Below are 26464 nucleotides of genomic sequence, written 5' to 3'. Positions count from 1 at the left end.
TCGCAATGAGCAAATGTTATTTTTACTATTTAACAGCAAGCATTTCACTGTTGAAAAATTGAGGAAAGATAAATGAATGTTCGAGAAGTACACTTATTAATTAACATCAAATATTACAAATCTGGAAAGTCTGTGTTTATACAACTTTACTTCTCATATTATAACACCCATTATCATATTCCTTTGCAAATACATCCCCTTACTATGTATTTACATATCTATTTATTACTCTAGTCCTACTGTACTAGAGAAAAAAGAAATTCTAATAAATAATAAATAAATACAAATATTTCAATAAATTACAATTAAATGTACTCTCTCGTAACCTTCACTCTGTCTCCCCATCACCCTATGTCTCTATCAATCTATCGTCCATCCCCACTCTGAATCATCCCAAACCCATCCTCTACTTTGATCTCCAAAATAACCCTGCCTAAGCTTTCAATCCTCTACTGCATCTAGCTCACCCCAAACATCAGTTTAATACTATGACCTCCCAAACAACCCTACTAAATTCTCCCTCATTTATCTCACCTTTGACTCATCCAAAACCCCTTCTGCTACTATGATCTCCCTTGCCACAGACTCCTCCCTCCTCCATCTCTCCTTTATTTATCCCAAGCCTCATCCTATTACTATAAACTCCCTGCTCTAGTCAATCCAACTAACAAACTTGCATATCCTCCACTCAAATTAACTCCTACTAATACTGTACTCATATTTCCCTATTCTAATCCACCACTAATTCCTCTTGGGTTCCAGAGTAGCCGGCTACTCGCCGAAAAGTGTTTTGTCGCCTCATCAGGGGTAGTAAGCGCTATATAAATACAATAACAATAAACTAGTGGCATGTGTCTCATCTGCAGTAAGTTATCTGGTGGGCAGAGCTTTTGTTCAATATAAATATCTTTAATTAACCATTTTCAAACAACAATTGAATACATTTTGATTGGCAAGAACTCCCTGTGGGCCACCTATAATGCTAGTGTGAAATTGGGGTAGAAAGAGACATTGTTGCCATGGTATTGGATGGTGCGGCCTCGAAAGCCAGCCTCAGGATCGTGTCAAGGTCTCTAGAGTTGAGGTGTCTAGCGATTATAGGTCTTGCCAGTGCACCTGGAGGAAGGCGCGGTCCTAGTGAGCGGTGGGCCTGCTTCACAATGAGGACCGTTGACAGGGCATCCTCAAGGAGCATATACCGCATTCTCTCAATTTAGTCTTACATTTTATTAATGGCTGTCGATTCAGTTATTCAAATGATGCAGAGGTTGTTGCGCCAGGAGAATGCTTCCAAGTCCTCGTTCTTCAGCTTGATGCCCACCTGGATTTTGTCAGTTCATAATAAATGTCCCCCGGCAGCAGTTTGTGTGTTTTCTACATCAGAGGCACGGGTCTGAAATCCTCGTGCTTGTCCACTCCTTTATTCGGTCAATGCTACTCGCCAGGAGGTCGATTTTGGCATCAATGGCGCAAATGCTGTTCTTCAATCCACTAGTATCTCTTTAATGTCTACAACCTGTGTGGATGCATCACGGGGCTGCTCTGGAGGAGCCTCTGTTCCTTTATCCTGGTTTGTGTGTTGTGCTCATCATTTTCCCTCGAATGCCAGTTTAGTCTGACGCGCCTCCAGCTTTCCCATGTCGTCCAGTCCGGTAGGGAAGTTGCACGTTGGGTTCCACCTCTCCCCAACTCTGCTTCTGGGGGTAAGGGAGCACAAGCAGACACAACCACTGGGAGCGCCCAGTGGGCCCTAGTGCAGGTCAGAGGGGTTTCTGGTGGGTCAAGTGCACCGCCCTCAGGCCCCCTGCTGTACTCAAATTTGTTAGTGTGCATGTAGGCTTAGCAGGTAATGACTGACTCTGCATGGGCCCAGTCTCACCCCAGCACCAGCAGAATTGTGATGTGGGCACAAACAGGCCTAATGTCTTAGGCGGAGTTGGGGGGCCAAGTCTATGCCTGTTGCTTGCAAGGCCCGCAGTTCGGACCCCATGTGGTCCACAGCTAGGCCTAGAGGCAGTGGCCGCACACCACTCCAAGGGCGACTCCCGCTGGTAGCAGTCTCAGCCCCGTGATTCGGGCTTCCAGCTTTGCCCAGACCACAGCCTGGACCAAGGGCCTCATGTGTTTCTTAGGCCTGTTTGTTGTGCACCCCCGATGTCAAGCTCGTCCATGGGCCATCATGTCCGCTTCACATGAGGATCCTTAATACAGGGTTTGATGCCTCCGCCCTGCACGCCTCTCTCGGCATCCTCGCTGTATGGCCCACCAAGCCTACCTTTTGGGCCTTTCCGCGAGCTTAGTGTCTTCCTGTGCAGCAGTCGTAGGCTGTCTTCCTGCATCACCCCAAGGATGGGCAGGAAGGCTAGCTGCTGCGCTGCAGGTCGCAGCCGGTCAGTGCTCCCATTCCACCTCATGTTTAGCTTAGGGCTTGGATGTTAGAGCTGTGGGCGCACGCTCCACGGTCCCTGCAGCGTCCCTCTTCTCAATTCGCAGGGCCTCCCCAGCTCAGAACCTCAGTCCACTCGCAGGCCGCTCCCATCCCCCGCTCCTGGCCCAGCGAGCGCCACGGTTCCCACACGTGGGGACCCACACACCAGAAACAGCAGCGTGATCGCGGCCACCTCTGTTCACCCTGTCTGTTTGGGTGTGGCCCTCATAAGGCAAGGGGGAGTTGCAGCCCCGGGCCACTCCAAGAGTGCTGCAGATCTTCGTACCATGGATCGGCTCTCTCCCATTCAAGGCCGCCTCAGTGGGGGGGGGAGAGGCTCAGGCAGCGCACTGGGCCGCAGATCAGACCACAGTGAGTTTGGTCGGCGTCTCCTGCTCCAGGTGCAATTTAGTCAGAATTTACGCATCATCAGTAGCACCTCCGCTTTGGGTATGATGGCAGGGCTGTGCCTGTGTATTTAGCCCCTTCCACCACGGATAGCGTGTGGATTATAACGTCTGATGGCAGAGCCTTACTAAGCAGTGGCCATCTTGCTGCCGGGTTCTCTATCACCCCACAACAATGGAATAAACTTTCAAGACATTTCCATAGTGCTTTGCTAGTGATGTGGTATTAGTCTGCTAGTTAACAGATGCATCTCAAAACCAGTTTGTCTAATCCTAATTATAATAGTTGCAAATGGCCCTGGTATCTTCTACGAGGAGACAAGAAAGGTGGATGCTTACCCTCCATAGCCACAGTTTATTTGGAGCCTTTCACCCTTCCTCGTCCTCAAATCTGATTTCCAGGTGCTAGGCCACAAATCAGATTCCTAAAAAATGGGTAGTTTAAAAAGCTGCAGGTTTACCTAAATCTTTTAGTAAAGACTATGAACAAACAACTACAGTTCTGTGCTGTGTAAAACCAGTTTACTTATTAGAACCACTGGGGGAGTATTACATCAGTGACAAATGGGACAGAAAGCGACAAAATGCTTCCAGATTTTTTCCAACAGCAAACAATGCATCCATTTGTACTGCATTGCTTTATGCAATAGGGCATATTGGTGTAAGCGTGGCACACCACTCGTTTTTCATGCAAATCAATGTTTCATAAATTGTTCCCTGAAGAAGCACACATTCAGGCAGTGTTTGTAAAAGCAGAGCACCTTATCTCTGTGTAACACGGGTATAGTGATGAAAGCTATAAGGTGACATCTCTGATCTCCTCTGGTAAAGTAGTCTAATTAGCTCTCTTCTGTTGTTTAGTCCAGAGTGAAATAATGGATCAGTTTATCCCATAAATATAATGTAATACAAGAAAAAGTGACTGAAGTAATTTCCTTCCTCAGTCATATTACTCCAGTAATCAAACAGAGGAAAAAATCCAAGTAATCTTCTGTGACCCAGTTAATGATAAAGTTATTACTTGTAAAAATAAACAGAATAATCTGCTTCTATAATTGATGGTAAAGTAAAGCAGTTAAAGTATTTTTTCTTAATCCAGTAAAGTGGAAAGTAAAAATAAACGTTTATTTCCGTAATTTAATGAACATTAATCAGAATAGCATCCTCCAGTATTCAGTTTATGGGTAAACCAAATAGTACCCTGCTGTTATCCAATGAAGGACAAATGAACCCTTCTGTACTCTCATGCAGGTTGTAGTAATTAATGCCATTTATAATCTAATGCAGAGTAAAGTAATCTGAGAAATACATTTTTGTAATGAAATAAAGGGTAACAATTATTTTGAACATCTCTTTCCTCAATAAACAGTAAGGTGATTAAAGTAATGATTGAAATAATGTTGTCATCGATTGAAAAATATGGGCTGGCTTATCCTATTGTTTTTTTATTGCTTGCCCTATGTTTTGCCTCTAGGAACAATCTACACGTATGTTGGTGGTGCTCCACATTTTACTGTGGTGTTCATTAATACAACTAGGCACTACTAGGAGTGTACATCCAGCGAAAACCCAACTTTATTGAGGTTGGTTACTGCTACCATCATAGTCTGGAGTTCTTAGGGTTATATTGGCTGAATTATTATCCATGGTTATATGGCTTTTTACAATTAGGAAGACTCCGTACTGCTCTCCCTGGTTAAGTCTACTCACGTTCCCAGAAAAGTGGTCCCATTCCAATTTTCATGTGTGGCTGGTCTGTGTCTGTTTACACTAACTGTGTGAATGATGGTGTCCGTTTGGCTGCAAAAGATGGTCATAATCCTCTAGGGTGCTGTTGTCCATAACGAACATGGTAGTTTGCAAGTCCATCTGCTCATAAGCCCTGACGTCGAAACTCTCTTCCTGTAGAGTGTGGGAAGTTGACACTTCCCGACCTTTATTTGGTGTAGGTTAAACATGCTACAGTAAAAGATATCTGTTGTGTTTCTGAGCCAGCGATGATGACCTTCCACATTAGCATCTTGTTCAGTTCCAACTTCTACCTGGACTGACCTTGCCTGTCCTTGCACCAAAAGGTCATAAATACAAGAGACAAAAGAGTTAGTTTGCTACTCCCTTACTGAAAGAACTTCAGTTTTGAAAAAAAAACAGCACTTTGGTTTGCCTAGGCTTCATTTAAGTGCCTCTAAAGTATCATAAATTAAACATTTGCAAACTGCAAAGGAGTATAACTTTGTAGTCAATTGGACCCCCATTGATGATTGTGTGACGTAGATCAAATGGACATCAATGAGACCCACAGCATCAGCTAGTCTGCTGTATTACCAGGAGCAGAACCTTGGTGTTTGTTCTTCCAATATTGTCCAACAACCTGTACCGAGGGCCTTCATGTAGCTGCACCATTAAATGCACAGTTGTTTTTATGAAAACATTTAAACTGTTATTAACAAGGCTTAGTGTCATAGCTTTTACATAGAGCATGTGACCACATTTGTGGTACACAAACAGATCTGCTTAATAAAGCTGACTTGGAGAAAGTCCTCGCTGGATACGAAGAAGGTCTGTCCTCATGTACACCTGAGGGTTTCATTTTGTAATGGGTATTTACCTCTTTTTGGTTATACATCTGTGGGTTTTCATTGTTAACTTCTGACAAAACGTCCAGAATTTATGTATAAAATATCTGGTGAAATAAGCAAACGTTCAGAAAAGATTTTATATTGAAAAAATATAGGCAAAAAGATTTGCGAAAGTAGTTCTTTTTGGATTTCAGTTAAACCTTGATATTCTATCTAGGTATAGGGAAAGTTGAGCATGATACATATTGGATTTTCTCTTACCCCTTTAGCCAGTGTCCTGTTCCCATTTGCTTGTTAACTGTTGCTTAAATGTTTTTTCACTCATTTGTATCCTAAGTTTTTGTAAATTTAAATTAAACTGTTGATTCTCACGCTCTCAACATTGTCCCTTTCATACTTTCCCAAATGTGGTGTACCTTGGTTCATGATGGTTTGTAGGATTATTTATTCTCTTTTCTCTTCCTTCATTTGCTTGAAGAAGTCCCAGCAATACATAATCGTTTGATCAAGTCGCTGAACTTGAAGCTACTGAGGGCAACTGAGGATGCATCCAAAAGTCCAAATCCAAGTGTCTATGTTGGTCTGCGCCTGTCCAAGGAGCACAACCTGGAGAAAGAGAGCCAGTACTTGCAAAGGCTTAAGTTGGCCTTCCAGCCCAGTGCAAGCAGGTACAGTGATAGATGGTGCACAAAAATATTTGTTTTGGGTGGATAATTCCTAGATTTCCTTGTTGCATACACAGATACACAATCTGTTGTACTCTGACAACATACGTAAAGAGAATTTTGCACCATGGATAGCGCATTTCTAATGCAGTCACCAAAAGGGGAAGTAGCTGTTCAGGCAGCTCATACACACACCTTGTTTTTCACGCTTGGTCCTGTTTATTGGAACCTTCCCATGCCCACAAACACAGTCGAGTACATCATGGACAGTGATTGTGTCCCTCAAATAAGTCAGCTAAGATCATTCCAAACAACTGTGAAGTTCGCACAAAGGCTTTCGATCACTACTGATTTGGGTCAATTTAAATTGCTTGAAAGAGAGTGATAAAAGTTCTAGCTTTAATAAGCCCAGTTAAATTTAATGCAGTGTACTTTGTAGAACTGTAAATGTGTGTGATGGACAGTTATGGTTACATTACTTTTTCTATATTTCTATGATCTTCTCTTTCAATCAGTTGTTTTGCATCACTGTAGTGGAGATTTCTAGAAATCATATTTTTCTGAACATTGTCGCTCATGATGAAGGTTTTGTCGTCTCTTTCCTCTGTTGACAGCATAGACATGAAAACCCAGACAGAAGCCAGTACAGGCCAGCTTGCCCTGTATCTCCTTTCCCTCAGGGCCTCCTGCGAGGACCTTGAAACCGAGGAAATGAGAAAACTGGTCACCCGCCTGAAGCACAAGCTGCATGAGGAAAAGAAACATATAGGTAAAGGGTTTGGGCTAAAAACAGTGTAAAAGGGAATGAGTGCATGGTGAGGCTGAATGAGTTTACACAGTGTACAATGTGGAAATGAGTGAAGACAGTGCATAATGTGTACATTGCACATGAAATAAGTACTGTCAGAACACCTTTCAGAGGGCCACTGGGCCCAACCGTGCAGGATGAGGCCTTTTTTTCCTGATGTCCTGGGGCCTGGCTGTAAGATCCACTTTCAGAGGGTTAAGGGGGACGCAAGGTCTACTGAGCCCAATGGAGGTAATTGAGGTGTTTTACTCTTTCTGTCCCAGGGCCCGATCTGCTATGGATCCTGGGCAACAGGGCCAAGTACCCTTTCTGCCCTTGACTCTCAGTGGTAGCTGTAGTCTAACAGTCAAGGCTCCCTTGGGCAGAATATAGATAAAGGCCAGTGAACAGACTCATGTCTGAAAGTGAAAACAGTATGAGCAATAAAATGAATGTTCAGTCAAACACTTGGTTTTGAATGAAAAAATAAGTATTTTATTTCTAACTATATAATGCAATGACATACGATAATCAAAAGCAACAGCACAACCCCCTTTATGTTGGAGCTTCAGTAGTTGTTGGGTAAATCCTTCTTCCACCCTCCTTTGTGTAACATGTTTGGGGTTATTCCTCATTTGGGACATTCCATATGCAGGGAATGCACACTATTCGGCCACTCACAAGAGTACTTCTTTGACTCTTCAGAATTTAGTCAAAAGTGTCTGTGGTGCCCCAGCACCATTAGCAGCAAGTCCCACAGGGCCCAACGAGCCCAGTTCCCTACCTATCCACTGTCTCGACTCGAAAGAGTACAGCAGTACATCGGGTGTCGTCTGCGTGAGCACCTGCAAGTCCTGCCCTGCTCTATGTGGAGAAGTCTGTCTGCTTGCGACCCATGCAGCAGCACCCAGCAGCGCAGGCTCTCTTTCTCTTGAGCATGCTGCCAGAGGTCTTCTCAGTCATTGGAGCAGCTCTCTGTTCTTGAGGATACAGTAGGTTTGGTTTTACCCACCTGTTGGAGGAAATCCTTCTTCAGGGATGGTCTGGAGCTTGGTGAGGGTGTGACATCATCCTTGGCATCCTCAACAATCCACACCAATCAGTCAGGTGCAGTTTCCTCGTAGTGCGAGTCTAACTCAGAGTGTAGCCTCTGTATATCCCTCGAGCGGTGGCTCAAATCCCTCTGCAGTGTTGGTACCAGCAGCTCCTCCTGGCATATGGGGTTTGCTGCACTTTACTCATGGCTTAGACTGCGGCGGCCCTATCCTGAAAATGTTGCTCCTTCACACCTTGCTCAGTGAGTCCAATCATAGGGTTCGCTACTTCACCTCACTTCCTCCAATGCTCTCCTCTTCATCACAATGCACTCTGATCTTGGCAAGCAGGAAGGTGTGGGTGCTCCAGGGCTGGTGATCATGATGTCTCTTACCCAGCAGTGAGACCAGCAGGCATTTGGCCCCAGTCCTGGTCAGAGGCAGAAGTCTTGCAGAGCTTCCCCTCCTCACCCTGCCATTTGACCTCCCATTCTTATTGTCCATTTCCAGACCCAAAAATGTAATCAAGGGTCCGAGTCTTTGAAGTTTTATGTTGGGGTTCTCCTTCTTTTGAGGTGGACACATCTCTTTTTCTTCCTTCTCCTTGAAAGTATGTCTGTGACAGCAGGCTTGACTCTTAAGCTTACTGGCCCACAACATAATTCATGGGAGTCACCAGAGTTCAAGCCTGGATGTCAGCCACAGTGATATGTGAATCAAAAGGTTAATCCTGAGCTCCCAGCCCTACTCTTCATGATACCCTTATCAGCTGCATTTCCTTCCTAAGATGTGTCCAGGCCCCTTCTTTGTTATCTATCACTGAATCAAAGAGCAACCTTTTGAAGACTAACAGGAGTCTGTCGCGCCCTTCCTCTAGTGTGTCACACCCAGCTCACAGGAATGCAGCAATACACAAATCTCTGTCTATGGGATTCTTCTACTCCTCAGGTCTTCATCAGGCAGGACTGGGCTTCCCAAAAAGGAACCCAAGGTCCTCCATGTAATATGACATTGCAGGCTAACTGGCACTCATTGTACATTCATAGCACACTTACTCCCCAGCATTGTTACCTCCATGAATTGTACCACTATAGACACCCATGCCTTCAGTACACACACTCTGCACACACTGCTCAGCATTATAGCTTTCTGTTTTATACCACTGTTTGCTTTTTGCAAACACAGAGCCTGCACACACACTTGCCTTGTGCATGCTGCACAGCATTTCACCCTTCATATATTGTACTTCACGCAAGTACACATACACCAAGCACATGCACTAGCCACACCTGTACGGCACACTATAGTTCTATCCCTGTACTGTGCCTTTGCCAGGCGCACATACAACCAGCGCAGATCCACTATTCCTGCCCTGGCAGCACTCCCCATCTACTTGATGTAGGCTAAGGGTGAGTTAAGCACAGAGCAGTGGCATGTTTAAAAAGATGAATGAAACTCATAGGCCTCACTCCGGTGATACAAGGTAAAAAGGGCCTGTTAAATGCTACTGATCACTACACCGTGTGCTGCCACCACTGCTGCTTAACTCTTAGTGAAGGCAGTAGCTTTCCACCACTATTAGGGTAGTGCTTTGGGCACCACTCCTGGTCCAACAAGATCAGGCCTATGTGATGGCACATACACATGATCCGTGTTCTCCTATGACAGAAATCAGCATTAGGGGATTTCTCACCGTACAGTTGGGCACTTAAGGTTGGGGTACACGTATCTTACCTTGCAGAGGACCTTTCTGTCCCAATAGATGTTCCTTATCGATCAGATCTGTTTGCACCACAAACTTAGTGCCAAACAAACAGGGGTTGACCTTAAGCAAGGCCCGCACTATGGTAAATCATTCCTTCTAAATAGCTGTCCAGTTCTTTTGTCTGTGTAGCAGTCTCCTACTAATAAACGCTACCAGATTCTCTCTTCCTTTGTCATTGAGCTGAGCTCCCACTGCTACCACTCCTTTGTGAAAGGCATCCGTTTGTACAATAAAAGGCTGATTTGCAGTCAAGTGCTTTTAGTACCGCTACAGTGCATATAGCCTTCTTCAATTTCTCAAATTATGTTTGACACTCTGCAGTCCGTATTACTTTCCTGGGCTACTTTATAGATGCCAAAGCAGTCAGTGGGGCAACTATATTTCCTTAGATGGCCACAAAATTCCTGTTATACCCTAAAATGCCCTTACTTCAGTCTGGGTAGTAGACACCTCTCACTCCATCACAGACTGAATTTTGGCATCCAGTAGGTGAATCTTCCCATATCCCACCTCATGCCCAAGGTAGGCTACAGAGTACTGCTCCACCTGACAGTTGCTTTGGTGGTTAGTTTCATCTTGTGTAGCCTAGCTAACAACTGTTCTAGATGCCCCAGGTGTTGCTTCCATGAATTGCAGAACACTGCAATGCTATCCAAATAGGCCAACTCTCCCAACCCTGCGAGAACATAGTTCACCAGGTGCTGAAAAGTGGCAGAGCATTCTTCAACCCAAAGGGCACCGCCTTAAACTGATATAGTCCCCCTGGCATAGAAAATGCAGTCTTCTTCTCAGCATCTGGTGCCAAGGCACTCTGCCAGTAGCTATTGGTCAGAACTAAGGTGCTCAAGTGCTTTGCAGCACCTCACCGATCCACAAGCTCATCCGCTCTGGGGAATTGGATGGGAATCAGTTTTGGTTACCTTATTGAGGGATCATTAGTCCACACAGAACTACAAATCAGTAGTACCTTGCTTTGGTACTAGAGTCACAGGACTAGACCAAGGACTACAAGATCTTTTATTGACTCCCAGGTCCAACATTTTGGCAACCTCTGCCTTAATGCATCCCTGAACCCGATCAAACATTCTGTACATTTTGCCCTTTACTGGCAGACTGTCACCCATGTCTGTCATGCACGCAAACAGGTGTCGACCTTGGAGTCAGTGAGAAGTGGTTGGCAAACTGTCCCAACACCTCACTACACCCTCTCTGTTGCTTAAGTTTCACTCGATTGCTGACTGAACCCCTTCCACAGTGCCTTCCTTTATGCCACTACATAGCAAGTCGGGAAAAGGCTCACTGTCTTTCTCAACTTCCTGTGCCTAGCCATGGTATTCAATGGGTAGTTTTCTGGAGGTAAAGTTTCAGCCTGTTCACATGGAACACCCTCTTGGGTTTACTTGTGGCAGCTGTGTCTACCAAGTAGTTTACTCCAGTCACTTTCTGGACTATCGTGAATGGCCCCCACCATCTGTCCTCCAAGGTCCTGTGACAAATAGGATTTAGCACCAACACCTTCTGGTCATCCTGATACCCAAGTAGCATAACTTTCTGGTCGTACCATTCCTTCATCAGCGCATGGCTAGCCTGAAGGTTTCCCTTTACTTGATTTGAATATTGTACCATCATCTTCCTGTGACCAATCACATACTCCACCACATCCTTCTGTGGAGACTCTGAAGTTCTGTTCCACCTTTCTCTTATTCTCTTACCAAGGATAGTGGAACCTGCACCGGGTTTCCTTACAGAAGTTCAAAGGGACTGAATTCTACTCTCTTCTGCAGATTCTCTTGGTAGGCAAACAAGGCATGGTAGGAGAAGACCCCACTTCCTCTTGAGATTCTCTGACAGAGTTCCCATCATGCTATTCAGTGTTTTGTTAAACCACTCCATCAAACCACTGGTTTGTGGATGGATGCAGTGAAGAAGCGGTATGTCACACCACTTGCTCCCATATCTCTCTCATGTAAGCAGAGATGAAGTTGGTTCCCTGGTAAAAAAATTACCATCCTTGGAAATCTGATGCTAAAAATATCCCTTGGAGGGCTCTCATTACTGCTTTTGCTGTCATGTTCCCCAGGTGTACAGCTTTAGAGTTCCTGGTGGCATGAACCACCACAACCAACATATTTGTTGCCTAACTGTGAGGGCAGGTCGTATGCAGTTCAAATGGAACACATACAACTGGCAGAGCCACTAATGGTGCATTAATCTTTTCTCCTTTCTTACTACTCATCTAGTAAGTAGGATCCTGTTTTACAGAACCCCCTTTGTACATCCCTGGCCAGTAAAACAGATGGTTCAAACAATCTTGGGCTTTTCCGATCTCTAAGTGTTCTGCTAAGGGCACTGCATGGACCAGTGACAACAGGAAGTTCCTTTCACTAATGGAACCACTAGCCGTTTGCTCGTACCTGGCACAGGATTTACAGGTTCACTATAAGTAGACATCCTCCCAGGCAACATAACGTTTAGTGACCACCCCTTTTCAGTCCTGATCCTAGGCTTCTTCCTGAAGTCCCACTCTTCCTGTGCCTTGCAGAAATCTTCCCAGGTAGGTCCTCTAGCATCTAACAAACCCTGCAGCTCTGGAAGAGACCCAGACTCCAGCAACTGGTCCTCTTCGGGAGTCTAATCTTTTGCTCCATCTGGACAAGAAGCAATGACCTCCACAGCCACTGCCTTCCTGGCATCTGCCCTTTCCTGCAAACTACCTTGTCCTGATCCCTGCAAATTAGACATGATCCCAACTTCACTCTGAGACTGACATGTGGCCTATCCACTGCTCAAAACAGCTGAAGTTTTCCCAGCCATAAATGCTTCCTTCTGGTCCTTGCACCAAGCCAGGGATAATCAAATCATTGCTTAAGACACATCGAGCTCCTTGTTTTTCCCTTACCCCGACATCAGTCATGGCCACCTTGCCATTGAGCCCAGTCTCAACTCTTGCAAGCGAATACTCCATGCCCTCTCCACAGGCTAGCAATTCTGTATCCTTGGTTCCAGGGAGTAGCTCCTCAGGATTAAGGTACTTCCTCTCAACTACGGTGCCGAAGGCCCCAGTGTCCTTTAGGGCAAACACTTTCTTCCCATTGATACTACCTGCTCAAATCCTATTGTATTAGGATTCATGTGCTTTAGAGCATCGAGGTCCCGCTCCCTAATGTCCATAGCTACAAGGTTGACTGCAACCAGTCCCTCTCGGTACTTTCACCCACATTTAACATGCTTGCTAACATGGGTGCTGCTGGGTCAGGTTCTTTTGCTTGACAGTTTCTCTTAAAGTGCCCACCATTGTGGCACATGAAGCAAGTCACCACTTTGGACTTGGAAGGATTTCCTGCCCTCCCTTCTCTTGATGTTCTTTCCCGGACACACCATCATAATTTCCAAGCTTCCTTGGATCTACTCCAGTTCTACGAGAATCACCTTGGCTCTTACCCTCCAGTTTAGAGCCAGTCTGTGGAGATTTCTTCTCCTTCTTTGGCTTAGATCCATGCTGCTCTAGTCATTTGTCAGCCCTGTTAGTTAACCACTAGTAAGGCACTGCTGGAAATGTCTCTGGATCCCTCTCTGTCAAATCAAACCGGTATTGCTTACGTGGGGTGGAGCACTCCTCTTTGAGTCGCTCTGTCACCATCATCTGTTTAAGGGACTGAAAGTCCTTGGCTTCCAGCCCTCTTACCCACTTGTCTAATCATACAATACTCCATGAATCCAAGTTTCAAATAGAACACCATCTGCTTTCTTGCATCACAGAATCTGTGCAGGTATCAAGCTGAATTCAGCCCAAACCACCTAATCAGAGCTTCCTTTATTTTCTCAGGGACCATCTGGTACCAAAGGCATTCTCCCAATGGCTGTTCTCCCTTCCAGTGGCATTCATCCCGTTAAGACCTGGGCCTTCCAAGCAACTTCAAAGTTCACAAACCATTCATAAATATCTTGACCTTCCACATACACATGCACCAGATCTTTTGGAACCTTGGCCTGAACTGGATGTGGACTTACTTATCACAGATGGAGTTGTCATTGCTGCCATTATGAGATTTTCTCTCTCTCCTTTGAAGCTCTCTTTCCTTTTCCTTCTGTTTCTCCTCCCGGGCCCATTGCCCCTGTGCCTCCTGCATCCTCTCCTCTTGTTCCCAGGCAAGTGAGTCTTCGCTTCTCCCTCTCAAGCTTTCAGGCCTTGTCATCTTCCCCAGCCTTTGATTTATGAAGTGCCATCTGCAAGCTGAGGGTCTCTGATACACTCAACCCACCCAAGGGGTTTTCTCATGGAATTGGTGACTAGAAATTTGAGGTTGTGTGCAAATCTGAGGTATCCTAGAAACTAAACGTGGTGTGTGCTTCGGTGAAACTCTGAACAATGCATTAGTGTACACACCCAGCATGTGTCCAGGCTAGATCAGTGCTATGGGGATCCTAGAACCTTATTCAACAGTGCTCACCACCTGGGTCATCACCATAGTTCCATCCCCAGAGTCAGCTACAGCCTCATTCGTTTGATCCAGAGTGGAACTTTGTCCTCTCTGCAGGGTCATCCCCAAAGTTTTTGCCTTAACCCTCCTGTTTTCTGAACACATTTTGGTTAGCCTTTAGGACTCTGCGCACTTTACCACTGCTTACAAGTATTACAATATTTGTGCTCTCTCCTCTAAGGCAGTGTATATTATAGCACATGTGAGGACATATCTGCATGAGCAGATATGCCCGTCATGTCTAGTACCATTGCTGGATATTACAGGTGAGCAGGGAAGCCATCTTAAGGTATGTACTGGGCACTGGTCGAAACGTACCCTGCTACATAATGGCTTCACTGAAACCTATGGCTTTTTATATCAAACACCTTGTCATAATAAATCTGTACTGATGCCACTACTTGATTTATTATGACATGTACCCAGAGGGCACTTTAGAGGTACCCCCTAAAACCTTACTAGTTCTCTAGTGTGCTGCCTCATCCAGCCTGCCACGACAGATGCATTTCAAACCCCTTGCCGATGAGAGCCCACACTCTCAGGAGGCCAGGAACAATGTCTGCTCTGGCAGGAGGTGTTAACAACTCCTCCAGCAGGAAGGCTAGTGAACTAGCATATCCAGGCCAGAGGCCTGCCGCCTTTGATATGTAATCCCGACTTCCTCCATAGCTGAAGAATGCCCCCACCCAGAGGTCCATTTGGCACCAGGAAGTGTGTTACACTCTCAGGCTAGTCACTCTCCTAGGGTGGGCTACCTGAAGTGAAAACAAAAGGAAGAATTCCCCCATCTTGTGTGTGGTGAAATTAGAAACTCTGGGAAAGGGTTAAATAGGTGGTATCATGATCCCAGGGTTAAGTAGTCCGTTGACTACTACTGTACACTCCCCTTAACACCCTAAAGTTTGTATTTAGATGACCCCCTGATACCAGGAAAGCAGATCAAGACTTTGACTACTGGGAACTGAGGAAGCAAGAAGAAGGACCAAGAGAGTGAGAACTGAAGACCTGCACCAAAGATTGGTGCCAAACCCTGCCATGCTTCTTGCACTTCGACAATCACTGGGATTGACTTTGCAAAGAGGTGGACAACCTTCCCAAGCCCCTGGAGGACTGCCCCGCACCTCAACAAATGGGAAAGCTCTCCATTGGAGGAGAGGAGTGTAGGAAGCTGGCTCTGTATATATACTATATGAAAATGAGATATAGTGTGCACAGAGTCCAAGGGTTCCCCAAGAGGCTTGGCAGAGGCAATAATCGATAATACTAGTGCTCTATTTGTGGTAGTGTGGTCGAGCACTTAGGCTTATCAGAGGGTAGTGTTAAGCATTTGTTGTACACACACAAGCAATAAGTGAAAACACACACTCAATGACTTAACTCCAGACCAATAGGTTTTTATATATCAAAATATTATTGTGCTAATTTATTTCTAGAACCACAAGATTAATTTAGCAGGTAAGTACATTAAATGAAAGGTACTTTGCACAGTAATACTTCAAACTTTGAATGGAATCAACAATGTACACAGTTTTCTTTAAAATGGAATGGCAAAAAGCTATTTTAAAAGCGGACACTGCAATTTTCAACAGTTCCTGGGGGAGGTAAGTAAAGTACAGTTTTTGAGGTAAGTAATCTCCAGGGTATAGGTAGCCCACCATTGGGGGTTCAAGATAACCCCAAGAACCAGCAGCACAGGACCGGTTAGGTGCAGAGGTCAAACAGGAGCCCAAATAATGTGTGCCCCTATGGAGATAGGGGGTACTCCGGTTTCGGTCTGCTTGCAGGTAAGTACCCACATTGTCGGGGGCAGACCGGGGGGTTTGGAGGAGTACTGGAGGGGCAAAAACCACCCCCTCAGCGGCGCCGGGCGGCTGGACAGGGCCGGCTTTTGGGCGGTGCGAGCAGTGCGACCGCACCGGGCGCCGATTTCAGGGGGGCACGGTGTTTATCAATAACTTTCGAAACCTGCGATTTAAAAGCACTTGCTGAAAAGTTCCTTGTGCATCCAGCCTTCAAGAAACAATTAACATGCCAAGATACCTCTTGTGATTAATGTTCCTGCTAGAGAGAGAGAGATGGGAGTTTAGCTTAGTGGCTGCTTTGACTCAACATAAAGTAGCATAGACGGTTAATATGCCTGCTGCAAAAAACTGAACTATGGGGCATATTTAAGAAACACAGTGCAGCGCCACTTTTCTTGCACCCCTTGGCGCCCCCCTAATGCCACCATGTGTGCGTCATATTTAAAATACCGTGCGCCATGGCTGTAGTTAGGGGACTAGCATCAGAATTTTTTACTCTAGTCCGACGCTTTGCAGGATTTGTGTCAATTGTTACGCTAATCTTGCAAAGAACCCACAGGCCCATTGTAACCAATGAATGCCTCCTTTTAATGCCTACTCTGAGCATGCGTTAAAAGTGCAGAAAACAAATGACGCAAAGAAATCTAACAGATTTCTTTGCATCATTTTTTTGACCCCCCTAACGGGAGGAGGCCACCTTTAAATACTTTATGCCTGGCGCAGGAATAATGTAGCGGAAAGGGTTACAAAGTGGAGCAATGCATGCATTGCGCCTCTTTGTATATATGGTGCAGCGTTTTTGGCCTTTTAATGCCCCATTAGTGTAAAAAAGTGACACTAATGTGGTGTTAGAGTGACACTAGGGGCTCTTAAATATACCCCTATGGCAGTGCCTAATTTGTGCTTGTTGTTTCCGGTGCAGAGCACCAGCACTTATTTTTGAGGGCCGCCGCTTATTTTTTGTGCCTCAAGTATTTATTGCGAGAAAAAGACACATACGGGAAAGACTGAAGAAGAGAAAAATAAAAAAGCGTCACAATAGGAAAAAGCAGAAATCCGCAAGAGTGAGTTAAAGGTGCAGGGAGTGCCTGTAAATGGAATGAAGAGGCCCGAGATGGCTTCTGGATTATGCTGTCTCTGTATTCCGTGTTCACACATTTAATTGCAGCAGCTCCATGTTTAAGAGGAGCGCTTTGGGCACCAGCACCTCTCTATTTACAAATTAAGCACTGCCCTGGGGGGCATGCTTGGAAAAAGTGGTGCTGCACACAGTGCTGCACCACTTTTCTTGCACCCTTTAGCATTCCTCCCCCCCCCAGCGCCACTATGTGTGCATCATATTTAAAATACGGCGCACCATGGCAGTAGTTTGGGGGCTAGCTTCAGAATTTTATGTGCTAGTCCGGCGCTTTGCAGGATTAGCATCAAAAATATTGACGCTAATCCTGCAAAACACCCAGAGGCCCATTGTAACCAATGGAAGCCTCCTTTTAATGACTGCTGTGAGCAGGCATTAAAAGTGCTGGAAAAAAATGGTGCAAAGAAATCTGTAAGATTTCCTTTTGCCATTTTTTGGCCCCCTAACCAGGGGATGCCCCCTTTGCATACATTATGTCTGGCACAGGCATAATGTAGTGCAAAAGGTTACAAAGTGGCGCAATGCATGTATTGTGCCACTTTATAAGTATGGCGCTGCGTTTTTGGCCTTCTAATGCCACATTAGCCTAAAAAAAAATTACACTAATGTGCCATTAGAATGGCACTAGGGGCTCTTAAAAATGGCCCTATAGGGCATATTTGAAAAAAGTGGTGCTGCAGACAGTGCTGCACCACTTTTCTTGCGCCCCTTAGCGCTTCCCTAACGGCATCATGTGTGTGCTGTGTTTAAAATATGGCGTAACATGGCAGTAGTTAGGGGACTAGTGTCAGACTTTTTTACGCTAGTCCGGCGCTTTGCAGGATTAGAGTAAAAAATGTTGATGCTAATCCTGCAAAGCACCTAGAGGCCCATTGTAAACAACAGACGCCTCCTTTTAACGCCTGCTCTGAGCAGGCGTTAAAAGTGCCAGAAAAAAACATCGCAAGGAAATCTGTCAGATTTCTTTGCGCCATTTTCTTGGCCCTCCTTAACGGGGGAATGCCGCCTTTGCATACAATATGCCTGGTGCAGGCATAACGTAGTGCAAAGGGATACAAAGTGGTGCAATGCATGCATTGCGCCTCTTTGTAAATATGGCACGCCGTTTTTTGGCCTTCTAACACCACATTAGCTTAAAAAATTACGCTAATGTGGCATAGGAATGGAGCTAGGAGCTCTTAAATATGCTCCTATATTTTATGTGGCTAGCTGAGTGGATTAGTAAAACCAGCCTTTACAAGTGCTTTAAAACACAAGAATGTATGTGAAAGGGGAGCTATGGAGCGATGAGGGGTAGTGAGTGAAACCGAGGAGGAGGTCATGGGTTTGGGGGTGCCACAATAAACTGTCGCACACGACACCACCAGTCCTAAAGCCGGCCCTGTGGCCGGGTGCAGTGTGCAAACAGGGCGTCAGGTTCTCAATAGAACTCTATGGAGGGACCCAGGGGTCACTTAGGCGCTGCAGGCAGGGCACAGGGGGGCCTCTCGGGCAACCCACTGACTGGGCAAGGGTGAGGGCTGCCTGCTGGTCGTTGCTGCACCGGTGGTTGGTTTCTCTCGGGTCTGGGGGCTGCGGGTTCAGTGCTTCTCCAGGCTACGGATATCTTCGTCCCGGGCAATCGTGGTCAGGGGGTTTCCTTGGGATTCCCTCTGTAGGTGCCGTTGTGGGGTGTAGAGCGGTCAGCCCAAGGTGGACACGTAGTTGGAGTCGCCTGGGGATCCTCTCTGGCTAGTTGGTTTCTCTGGACACGGGGCTGGGGTGTCGGGGACACAGCAAGGGTCAGACCCGATGACAACCATTTGATGTCATTGGACCTGAACTAATGTTTAGTCCGGAATAAGTGTAACAAAGAGGAAGTAAGACAAACCAAAAAAACAGAGGTAACAGTGGCACCGCTTCCCTAGGACGGTTTAAACTGTCAAGCTTAGATCTCCAGCTAAGTGTGAGAGAACAGAAATTGTTAAGTAGTTACTCAACTAGTAGGATTTAAGATATGGAAGTAAATCAGTGCAGGACTAATCTGGCGTCAGCAGATGGCATGTTGAAACTAGCCACCTTGCACACCACAAAATCATCTAATGAGCTGAAGATGGAGACTACTGCGGCACCGGGAGGGAGTGAAGCTTGGACAGGGAAATCAAACTAACATATGGTATTGAGGCAGATAACAAAAAAACAAAAGGTAAATAATTGGGATGAAAGTGGAGAACCAAAGAAGGGAAAAGCAACAAAGGAAAAGAACGAGTTAAGCAGGGTGCAAACTAATGCCATTAGTATGCAGTCACAGCAACGGTTGTTGTTAGGCCAGGGAGCTCAGTGTTAGTTGAGTCTAAATACCCAGTTGCCACTATTGATCCGAAAGTGACTCCGAGTGTGTTAGTCCTCCAGTGGCAGGGGCTGCACCTCTGTTTTGGGAAATGCAGTTTTATGTATATTACAGGGTATTTTCCATTGTCCTGTCTGTCATCTCTTCCATGTTTGCTTTTTTCTCGTACTTCCTTGGTTTGTCCTATGACATGACGCACCTTCTCTCCTGTGTGGTAAGTTTCAAGGTGGCTTGCAGCCTATGATTTGTCAGACTTTATAGTATTGTACTCCTCGCAGAAGACTGCTTTGCATCATTATTTGATGTGCTACTCTATCACATTACCTTTAGATGCCGATTCAGCACCTCTTTTATCCACACCTCATGTGATGATCCATGATTTCATTTCAGTGGACAGCCTTCTCTTGGTCAGTGTTAGAGCCAAGTTCACAAATTTACCATCATGTTTAACATTTTCTTGGTACTGTTCAAAATAAACATACCTGGAAAGTTTGTGCAGTGGTTCTTTCTGTCTAGTATTGTATGGTTGTCAGACCTCGATCCAGTGCTTAGTATTATAGAGAATTGCCACACCATGTGTGGAAACCTGGTCTTAACCCCCGCTGCACCCTACGCAACGCTCCGAGATTGTAGCATTCATGTTTAGCAACATACCGAAGTAATTTATAATCTGTGTAGAAGTTTCAATAGGAGTTGGTGGAGCTCCTATGTTAGTGTTATTGCCTTTTCTGCCCTATTGTTTGCCTATTAATTTATATCCTAAGTCAGCTTCCTATGTACCGTGGTAATAAGTACCTTCTTGCCAGCAAACGTCTACATTCACCAATGTGGCTTAAAGACTATCACTACATATTTCTAATTGGATTTGAAAAAAAACAATGTAAATTTAGCAAGTCTGTGTACAAATCCAGCAATGTCTTGTTTGAATTATATTGTGCTTCGTAAAATGACATAGTCAATCTAAAAGAAGAAACGTAAACAATATGAAGAGGGCAGTGTTACAAAATTACAACAGATTATTTCAAGAACTAAAGAAATACATAATTCAAAACAACAATAGTTCCACACCGGGAGAACATTTTCAGAGAAAATCCACAGTATGAGGAAAAACGTTTTGACAAGAACATGAAGTTGAATGCCTATATCCGGACCTGAGAATAATAATCTGGATTTCATACAAACATTCCTGCAGCTCAGGGCCTTGCACCGGCACCGTAGCCTCTAATGGAGCTTCACTCACAATGTTAATGTACACAACAATGTTCTGATTGTCAGTAACTAGGAGCTCAGATTGTACCCCAAGCAATACTCAATTCTCAATTTTTGGCTGTGTAATAACAGAAGCTCCTAATCAGTCTAAAAGATGAAAATAAGAGACCTGTTTCAGAGTTGACTGTTGGGCAATCTTTTTTTTTCCGTCAATTTTTTTATTGAGAGGAGCAACGCAGAATAACAAAGAGGATAACATTAAAACGGTGTTTGTGTGTGTGGGGGAGAGGGGGGGGGAAGCATAGAACATCAGGAGGACAGTAACAAAACAATTAATTTTCCATAATGTGTACATTCCTAGTTGCAGTAGAGGCACAGTACCGAGGGATGAGACTAAGATTATAACTGGAGCTGATGCAAAAGTCCCTGAGTGTGGCCCCTGAGGTGTAGAGACTAAATTGGGGGATGGATTGTGCTGGGGCATGTAGAGACATGCTGGGGCATTGGTACAGGGGTGGGAGGAGGCAATCTGCAGTCCTGTAGGGACATCCATATTTATGCATTCGTGAGTGGGCGTCTGAGGGGAGAGAGAGGGATAGAAAAGGGGGAGGGCAGAGAAGAAGGGAGATAAAGAAAAGGGGATGGAGGGGAACTGGGAGGGAAGAGGATGGCAACGGGTAAGGGAAGGATTGTATCAGCTACGGGAGTGAGGAGTAGGTATGTCAATGCAGGTCTATGCCTGAAATGATACTGGGTGCTGCAGGATATGGCCATTGGGCGTATCCAGAGGGGTAGTTTGTGTAAATGTCGAAGTATACAGATCTTGCCTGTGGCAAGTGCCGTATGCAAGAGGTGTGACTGTGGGCGTAAGAGATCTGGAGACTCCGCCACGTCATGATAAAGATCAGACATCGGGAGCAAGGATTCGCAATCAGTAAGGTCTCACATAGTGCGTTCCAAGTGCGTCCCAATAAGGCTGAATTGAGGCACAATCACACATAATATGCACAAGGTCACAGTGGGTATGGGGCAACACCAGCAATTTGCGTGGTGTAATAAGCTCGCTGACCTTAGTTTCACAGATGTCCAGTGCCAGTCATGTAGGGCTTTGAAGAGGCAAAATTTCATATGAGCCTCCCGCACACCCCAGTCGAGTGCCTCGAGTAGAACAGCCCAGTCCTCTGCTTCATAATCCATCGGTAAACTGGCCAGATATTTAGCGTGGAGATTAGTCTGGAGAGGTAGGAAGAATATCGGAGGAGTCTAGACGCTGTAAAAACCCAACCTCACCCCACAGATGCGGCCCCATGCCCTAAGGTAGGAAACCACAGGGGAGGGCTGAAGATGCCAAGGATTCGCCTCCATGTAATGACTAACAGTGCTGCAGCTGGAGATATCTCCAGGACTGGTGCGGTGGTAGGCCGAACTCCTTGCGCATTGTTGCTAAGGGCTTGAGTGCACCCCCATCTATAATCTGGCCAAGGCTATCTGTGCACACTGAGTGCCACCACTTCCAGTCCACCAACTTTCGTCCGATGTGCAGGGTGGCATTATCCCAGATCGGTGCATGCTCATGGAGGTGTGGGTCCACCACAAAGGGCAAAGGGCTCGTCACCATAACTTCAACATGGTACACACTATTGGATTGATAGGGTGCAACGTGGATACTCCATCACCGTAGAGTGGGCTCAGCCCCTGGGGGCACGCAGAAGGGTGCATTCCGCTAATACTCACAGTGACGAGTCCTGTGTCTCGGGGACCAGATAGGCAAACTGAGAGAGGTGGAAGCCTAAAGCGTAGTGCTCCACTGAGGCTACGCCCAGTCCACCGAAAGAGCATTGGGCCAGGAGTTTGGCGCTGCTCAGATGTGGTCGGGAAGCCCCCAGACAAAAGAATATATGCATTTAATTACAGAGCGGAGTGTGGGCAGAGGGACCAACAAGGGCAGCATGCCCAGGATGTACATATACCGCAGTAACTTCACCATTCACACTGCTTGTACTCTCCCCACAGGGAGAGGCACAGGCGTGACCATTTCACGAAGTCTAGTTTCATGCGGACTATCAACTGGTCAAGGTTTTCCACTATCATGTGATCAAGGCCTCTGTTGTCATGGAACTCAAGCTATTTGAGGCATGCAGGTGTCCATTGGAATGGAAAGTCAGAAATAGCCGTGCTTCTTCATATTCGTGAGAGGGGCAATGCCCACTTTTGCCCCAGTTCACTCTGTAGTTCGATAGAACTGTAAAGTCTGTGAGGATATCCCCCAGAGTCAGGAAGAAGCGTGGGAGGTCTGTGAGGGTGAGCAGTACATTGTCTCCCTGTAGATAGATCATGGGCATGCCACCTGGGATGGGGACACCGGATATGAGTGGCAAGTGTCGGATTGAGGCCACCAAGGGCTCCATGGCCAAGACGAACAGCAGCGGCGACAGTGGGCAACCTTTTTGGGTCCCTCTCCGTATTGGGAATGGGTCCAAAAGAAAGCCTCCACAGTTCAACTGCGGCCGTAGGTGAGTCGTAAAGCCAGCAAACCATATCAATGAATCCATACCCCAGTCCAAAACATCGCAGTATTTTGAAAAGGTACCCACCACTCAATCCTGGCAAGTGCTTTTTCTGGGTCTAGGGAAAGGGCAAAGGCTTCGTCCTGTAGGCCCTTTGCTGGCCACAGGATGTGTGCGAGAGTGCAGAGTGTTTTCTGAAGGAACGACCTGGGACAAATACCAATCTCGCCCTCCAGTTCCTTCTGCTGGATCAGTTTCCGGGCATTGGCGAGGGCAGCATTCCTCATGAGCTGCCTTCGAATAGCCACCTTCGCAGCTGCCCACAAGCCCTGCTGAGAGGAGACCTATCCCTTATTATTAGTTAGGTAAGTGGAAATGTGTGAACGTAGCTGGGCTTTGCTCTCGGAAAGGTGGGGAGGTGGCATGTGACAACGCTACATATTCAAATGCCATGGTTTTTGTCCCGGTGAGGAGAGTCCCAAGTCCAGAGTAAGTGGGACAAGAGAATGGTCAGTGAGTGCAGCCTCCATGATCTGGGATTCCTGTTCAAGGACAACTAACCTGTGGGAGACCAGGACATAATCCAGTCGGACCAAGTGCAGTGGACCGACGACAGAAGGGTGTATTCACGTTCTTCCGGGTAGGAAAGATGCCAGTGGTCCACCAGGACATGATCCAATATTACATCTTCTAGGAGGACTCTGCCTGCATTATTGCCAACGTCCACGGGCACCTTATCGCGCTTTAGATTACAATCTCCACCAATAAGGTAATGGGATGCTCCGATCTCTGTCAAAAGGCAGTTAAGTTGGAGAAAGAAAAGATGTTTGAGGCCAGTTTAAGTTTGGCAATGATGTATCGGCCTTCTGGGTCAGACCAGGTCTTGAGGACGGTGAGAGGCAAGGATCTGCACAAGAGGATTGCAACACTGCACTTCCTGGAGTGTCTGGATCGTTCTGAGGACGTCGTTGGGCAGCTGCTGTGCAGCGCTCGTCCCACCCAGTGCTGACGCAGTTTCTCAGACTCCGGATGGGAGAGGTGGGTTTCCTGCAATAGGGCCACATCCACATGTTTAGACTAGAGGTAGGATAACACCTTCTTTCCATTGTATATAGTGCACCATTAACATTCCAGGATATGGCGCACAAAGTAGGGGAAACTGGGAGAGCTGGAGTAACCATCAGGGTGGTGGAGGGAGTGAGCAGGGAGGGAGAGAGCAGAGGGGGATAGGCGGCACAGGAGGGGGCTAAGGGGAAAAGAGGCGAGGGGAGAAGATTGGAGAAAAGCGATAGAAAGGTGAGGAGGAGGAGGAGGAAGGAAAGGTGAAGAATAAACAAAGGGAGGATGCATAGGGAGCCCTTCAGATGCGATGAAGGAGGGCGTGTCTACTGTGAAAACGAACTCAGACGTAAGAGGAGATGGAGAGGAAGAATACCAAGAGAACGGCGTTAAACTGAGGGGAAATCTCACTGAGGGCCAGGGTCTAAACTTGTGCCACCAGCGTGTCAGGAGCGCACGGGTCCAAACTTGCACCACCAGAGTGCCAGGAGCCTCCCTGAGGGGCAAGCTCAGAGATGGTCTGAAGAAAACCAGTATGATAGAGGAGCTGGGGGAGGGGTAAGGAGGTTGGTCTCGCGGGTGGGTTTGTTTTCCTTGAGTCATCCCTGTGGGTGAGAGATAAGGATGAAGGAGGGAGGGGTGAGGAGAGGGTATTGTGAGGATGCGGTGAGGTACTGGCGGGGGGCAAGCCGGTTGATGCTGCATAGTCAGTTCGTGAATGAGACTAGCCATCATTAAGTAATACAACAATGCAACATTGGATATACTAGCTGAGAGAACGGTGCAGTGTGGTAAAGTGAAACAAAACAGCGTGGGCGGTGAGACCCATAGCATTAAAGAGGCATTCAGGAACAGAGCAAAATTCATTAATGCAATTTGAGAACAAAACATATGGCAGTCACTCGTAAGTAATCAACAATAGGTTTGGCATTGTAAGTTGCCAATGGAAAAAAACAACACAGTTTAACAAACCCTATTTCCTTACAGAGGCACTCAGATGTTTAATCATGCATGGTAGCACATCATCTCAACTCAAAGACAGCGTTCGGCAGCCACCCCTGAATAAGCAACATGAGGACCAGCAGTATAGACATCGTTGACACTAGGTAAACATGTTCAAAAGATATACTCATCCGCCCGTCTTGGCGGATTCCAGGGGCCACCATCTGCATCAGCTAGTCAATGGATCTATGGCCAAGATGAAAGACCAGTCTCAACCCTACGTGGTGGGGAGGTGGGGATCCAGGGTGGGGGGAGGGGGTCCAAGTGGGGGGGATGGTGGGATTTATCATGGCCCTGGTCCTGGTAGTCAGGACCGCCTTCGCCTTGAGAGCCACTTCTCTGCCATCCTGGGATCTGGGTGGTCATTCCAGGACACTGCCTCATTTGTGATTCCCACCAGAGTTATAGCGGCCGTTGGAGGTGGGAGGAGGAGAGGATACATCCACAGGGCACAAGGGGCCAGGCTAACTGGTCCAGGGGGGTATGGTCCATTGGATGGTCCTTCCAAGAAAAGACGTAGTGCATCCAGATCAAGGAAGTCTCTGAAGCAGCTGTCTTTAGGAATCCACATCCGGGCAGGTTCAAATAATCCGAACTTGATGTCCAGTTTGTGCAACTGGGACCGAAGGGGCAAACAAACACCTTCCTCTTGTCATTGGTTTTATGGGAAAGGCCGCGCCTATGCGTATCTAATACCCTTCGAAGGTGTATGGGCCATGGGCATGGGCTGCTGTCAGGAGCTATCACACCTGTTCATGCCGGAAGAAGCATGCTCTGATGGTGGGGTGCCCGTTCCGTTGAGTCTTTGCATATGGGGCCCATTCTGTGTGCCCATTGAAACTCCTGAAGAGGGTAGAATGTGAGGCCCGTGAGGGTAGGGAGAAAGCCTTTAAGGATGTTCCTGACGTGCCATTGGCCTGTTCTGGAATTCTGAAAAAGCGGACATTGTCCCTGTGGCTTCTGTCTTCCAGGTCTATAAGCTTGTTCCAAAGGTGCAGCAGTTCCTAGTTTCTGGCCGGTAGGGCGTTGGCCGATCTTCCACAGCTGTAAGGAGGTGTTGGATTCCTGCCACCCTGTCCCGAAAGCCTGCAGTGTCACGTCAGATGGATGAAGAGGGTACCTCAGAAGTGGAGGAGGGGCTGATGCCCCTCTGTGATGGAGTCCAGCAAGTGGTGGCTGTCCAAACTGTGAGGAGCATATGGCACTAGTGTGTCCCCTGGCAGAGCTATGCAAACAAAGGCCAAAGTTCCTGGTCCTGGCCCCGGTCCTTCC

The 26464-nt window shown here is 46.5% G+C and overlaps 1 protein-coding gene across 2 annotated transcripts in view; it reads left to right on the top strand.

The window, feature by feature from the left end:
- The window catches only part of TCN2 (transcobalamin 2), a 112206-nt gene that overhangs the window by 27490 nt on the left and 58252 nt on the right, over positions 1-26464 (top strand). Inside the window, exons 3-4 of one of the 2 annotated variants that reach the window (XM_069214458.1) lie at positions 5896-6082; positions 6694-6848. In XM_069214458.1, the coding sequence (XP_069070559.1) occupies positions 5896-6082; positions 6694-6848 (342 nt within the window). Of the gene's footprint in view, positions 1-5892; positions 6083-6693; positions 6849-26464 lie in introns of both variants that reach the window. The other variant, XM_069214457.1, reaches the window with a different exon arrangement.

Source organism: Pleurodeles waltl, chromosome 11, assembly GCF_031143425.1.
Source record: "Pleurodeles waltl isolate 20211129_DDA chromosome 11, aPleWal1.hap1.20221129, whole genome shotgun sequence".
NCBI classification, from domain to species: domain Eukaryota; kingdom Metazoa; phylum Chordata; class Amphibia; order Caudata; family Salamandridae; genus Pleurodeles; species Pleurodeles waltl.
Note: the sequence above shows the minus strand (reverse complement) of the source record. Positions and strands in the feature narration are given on the sequence as shown.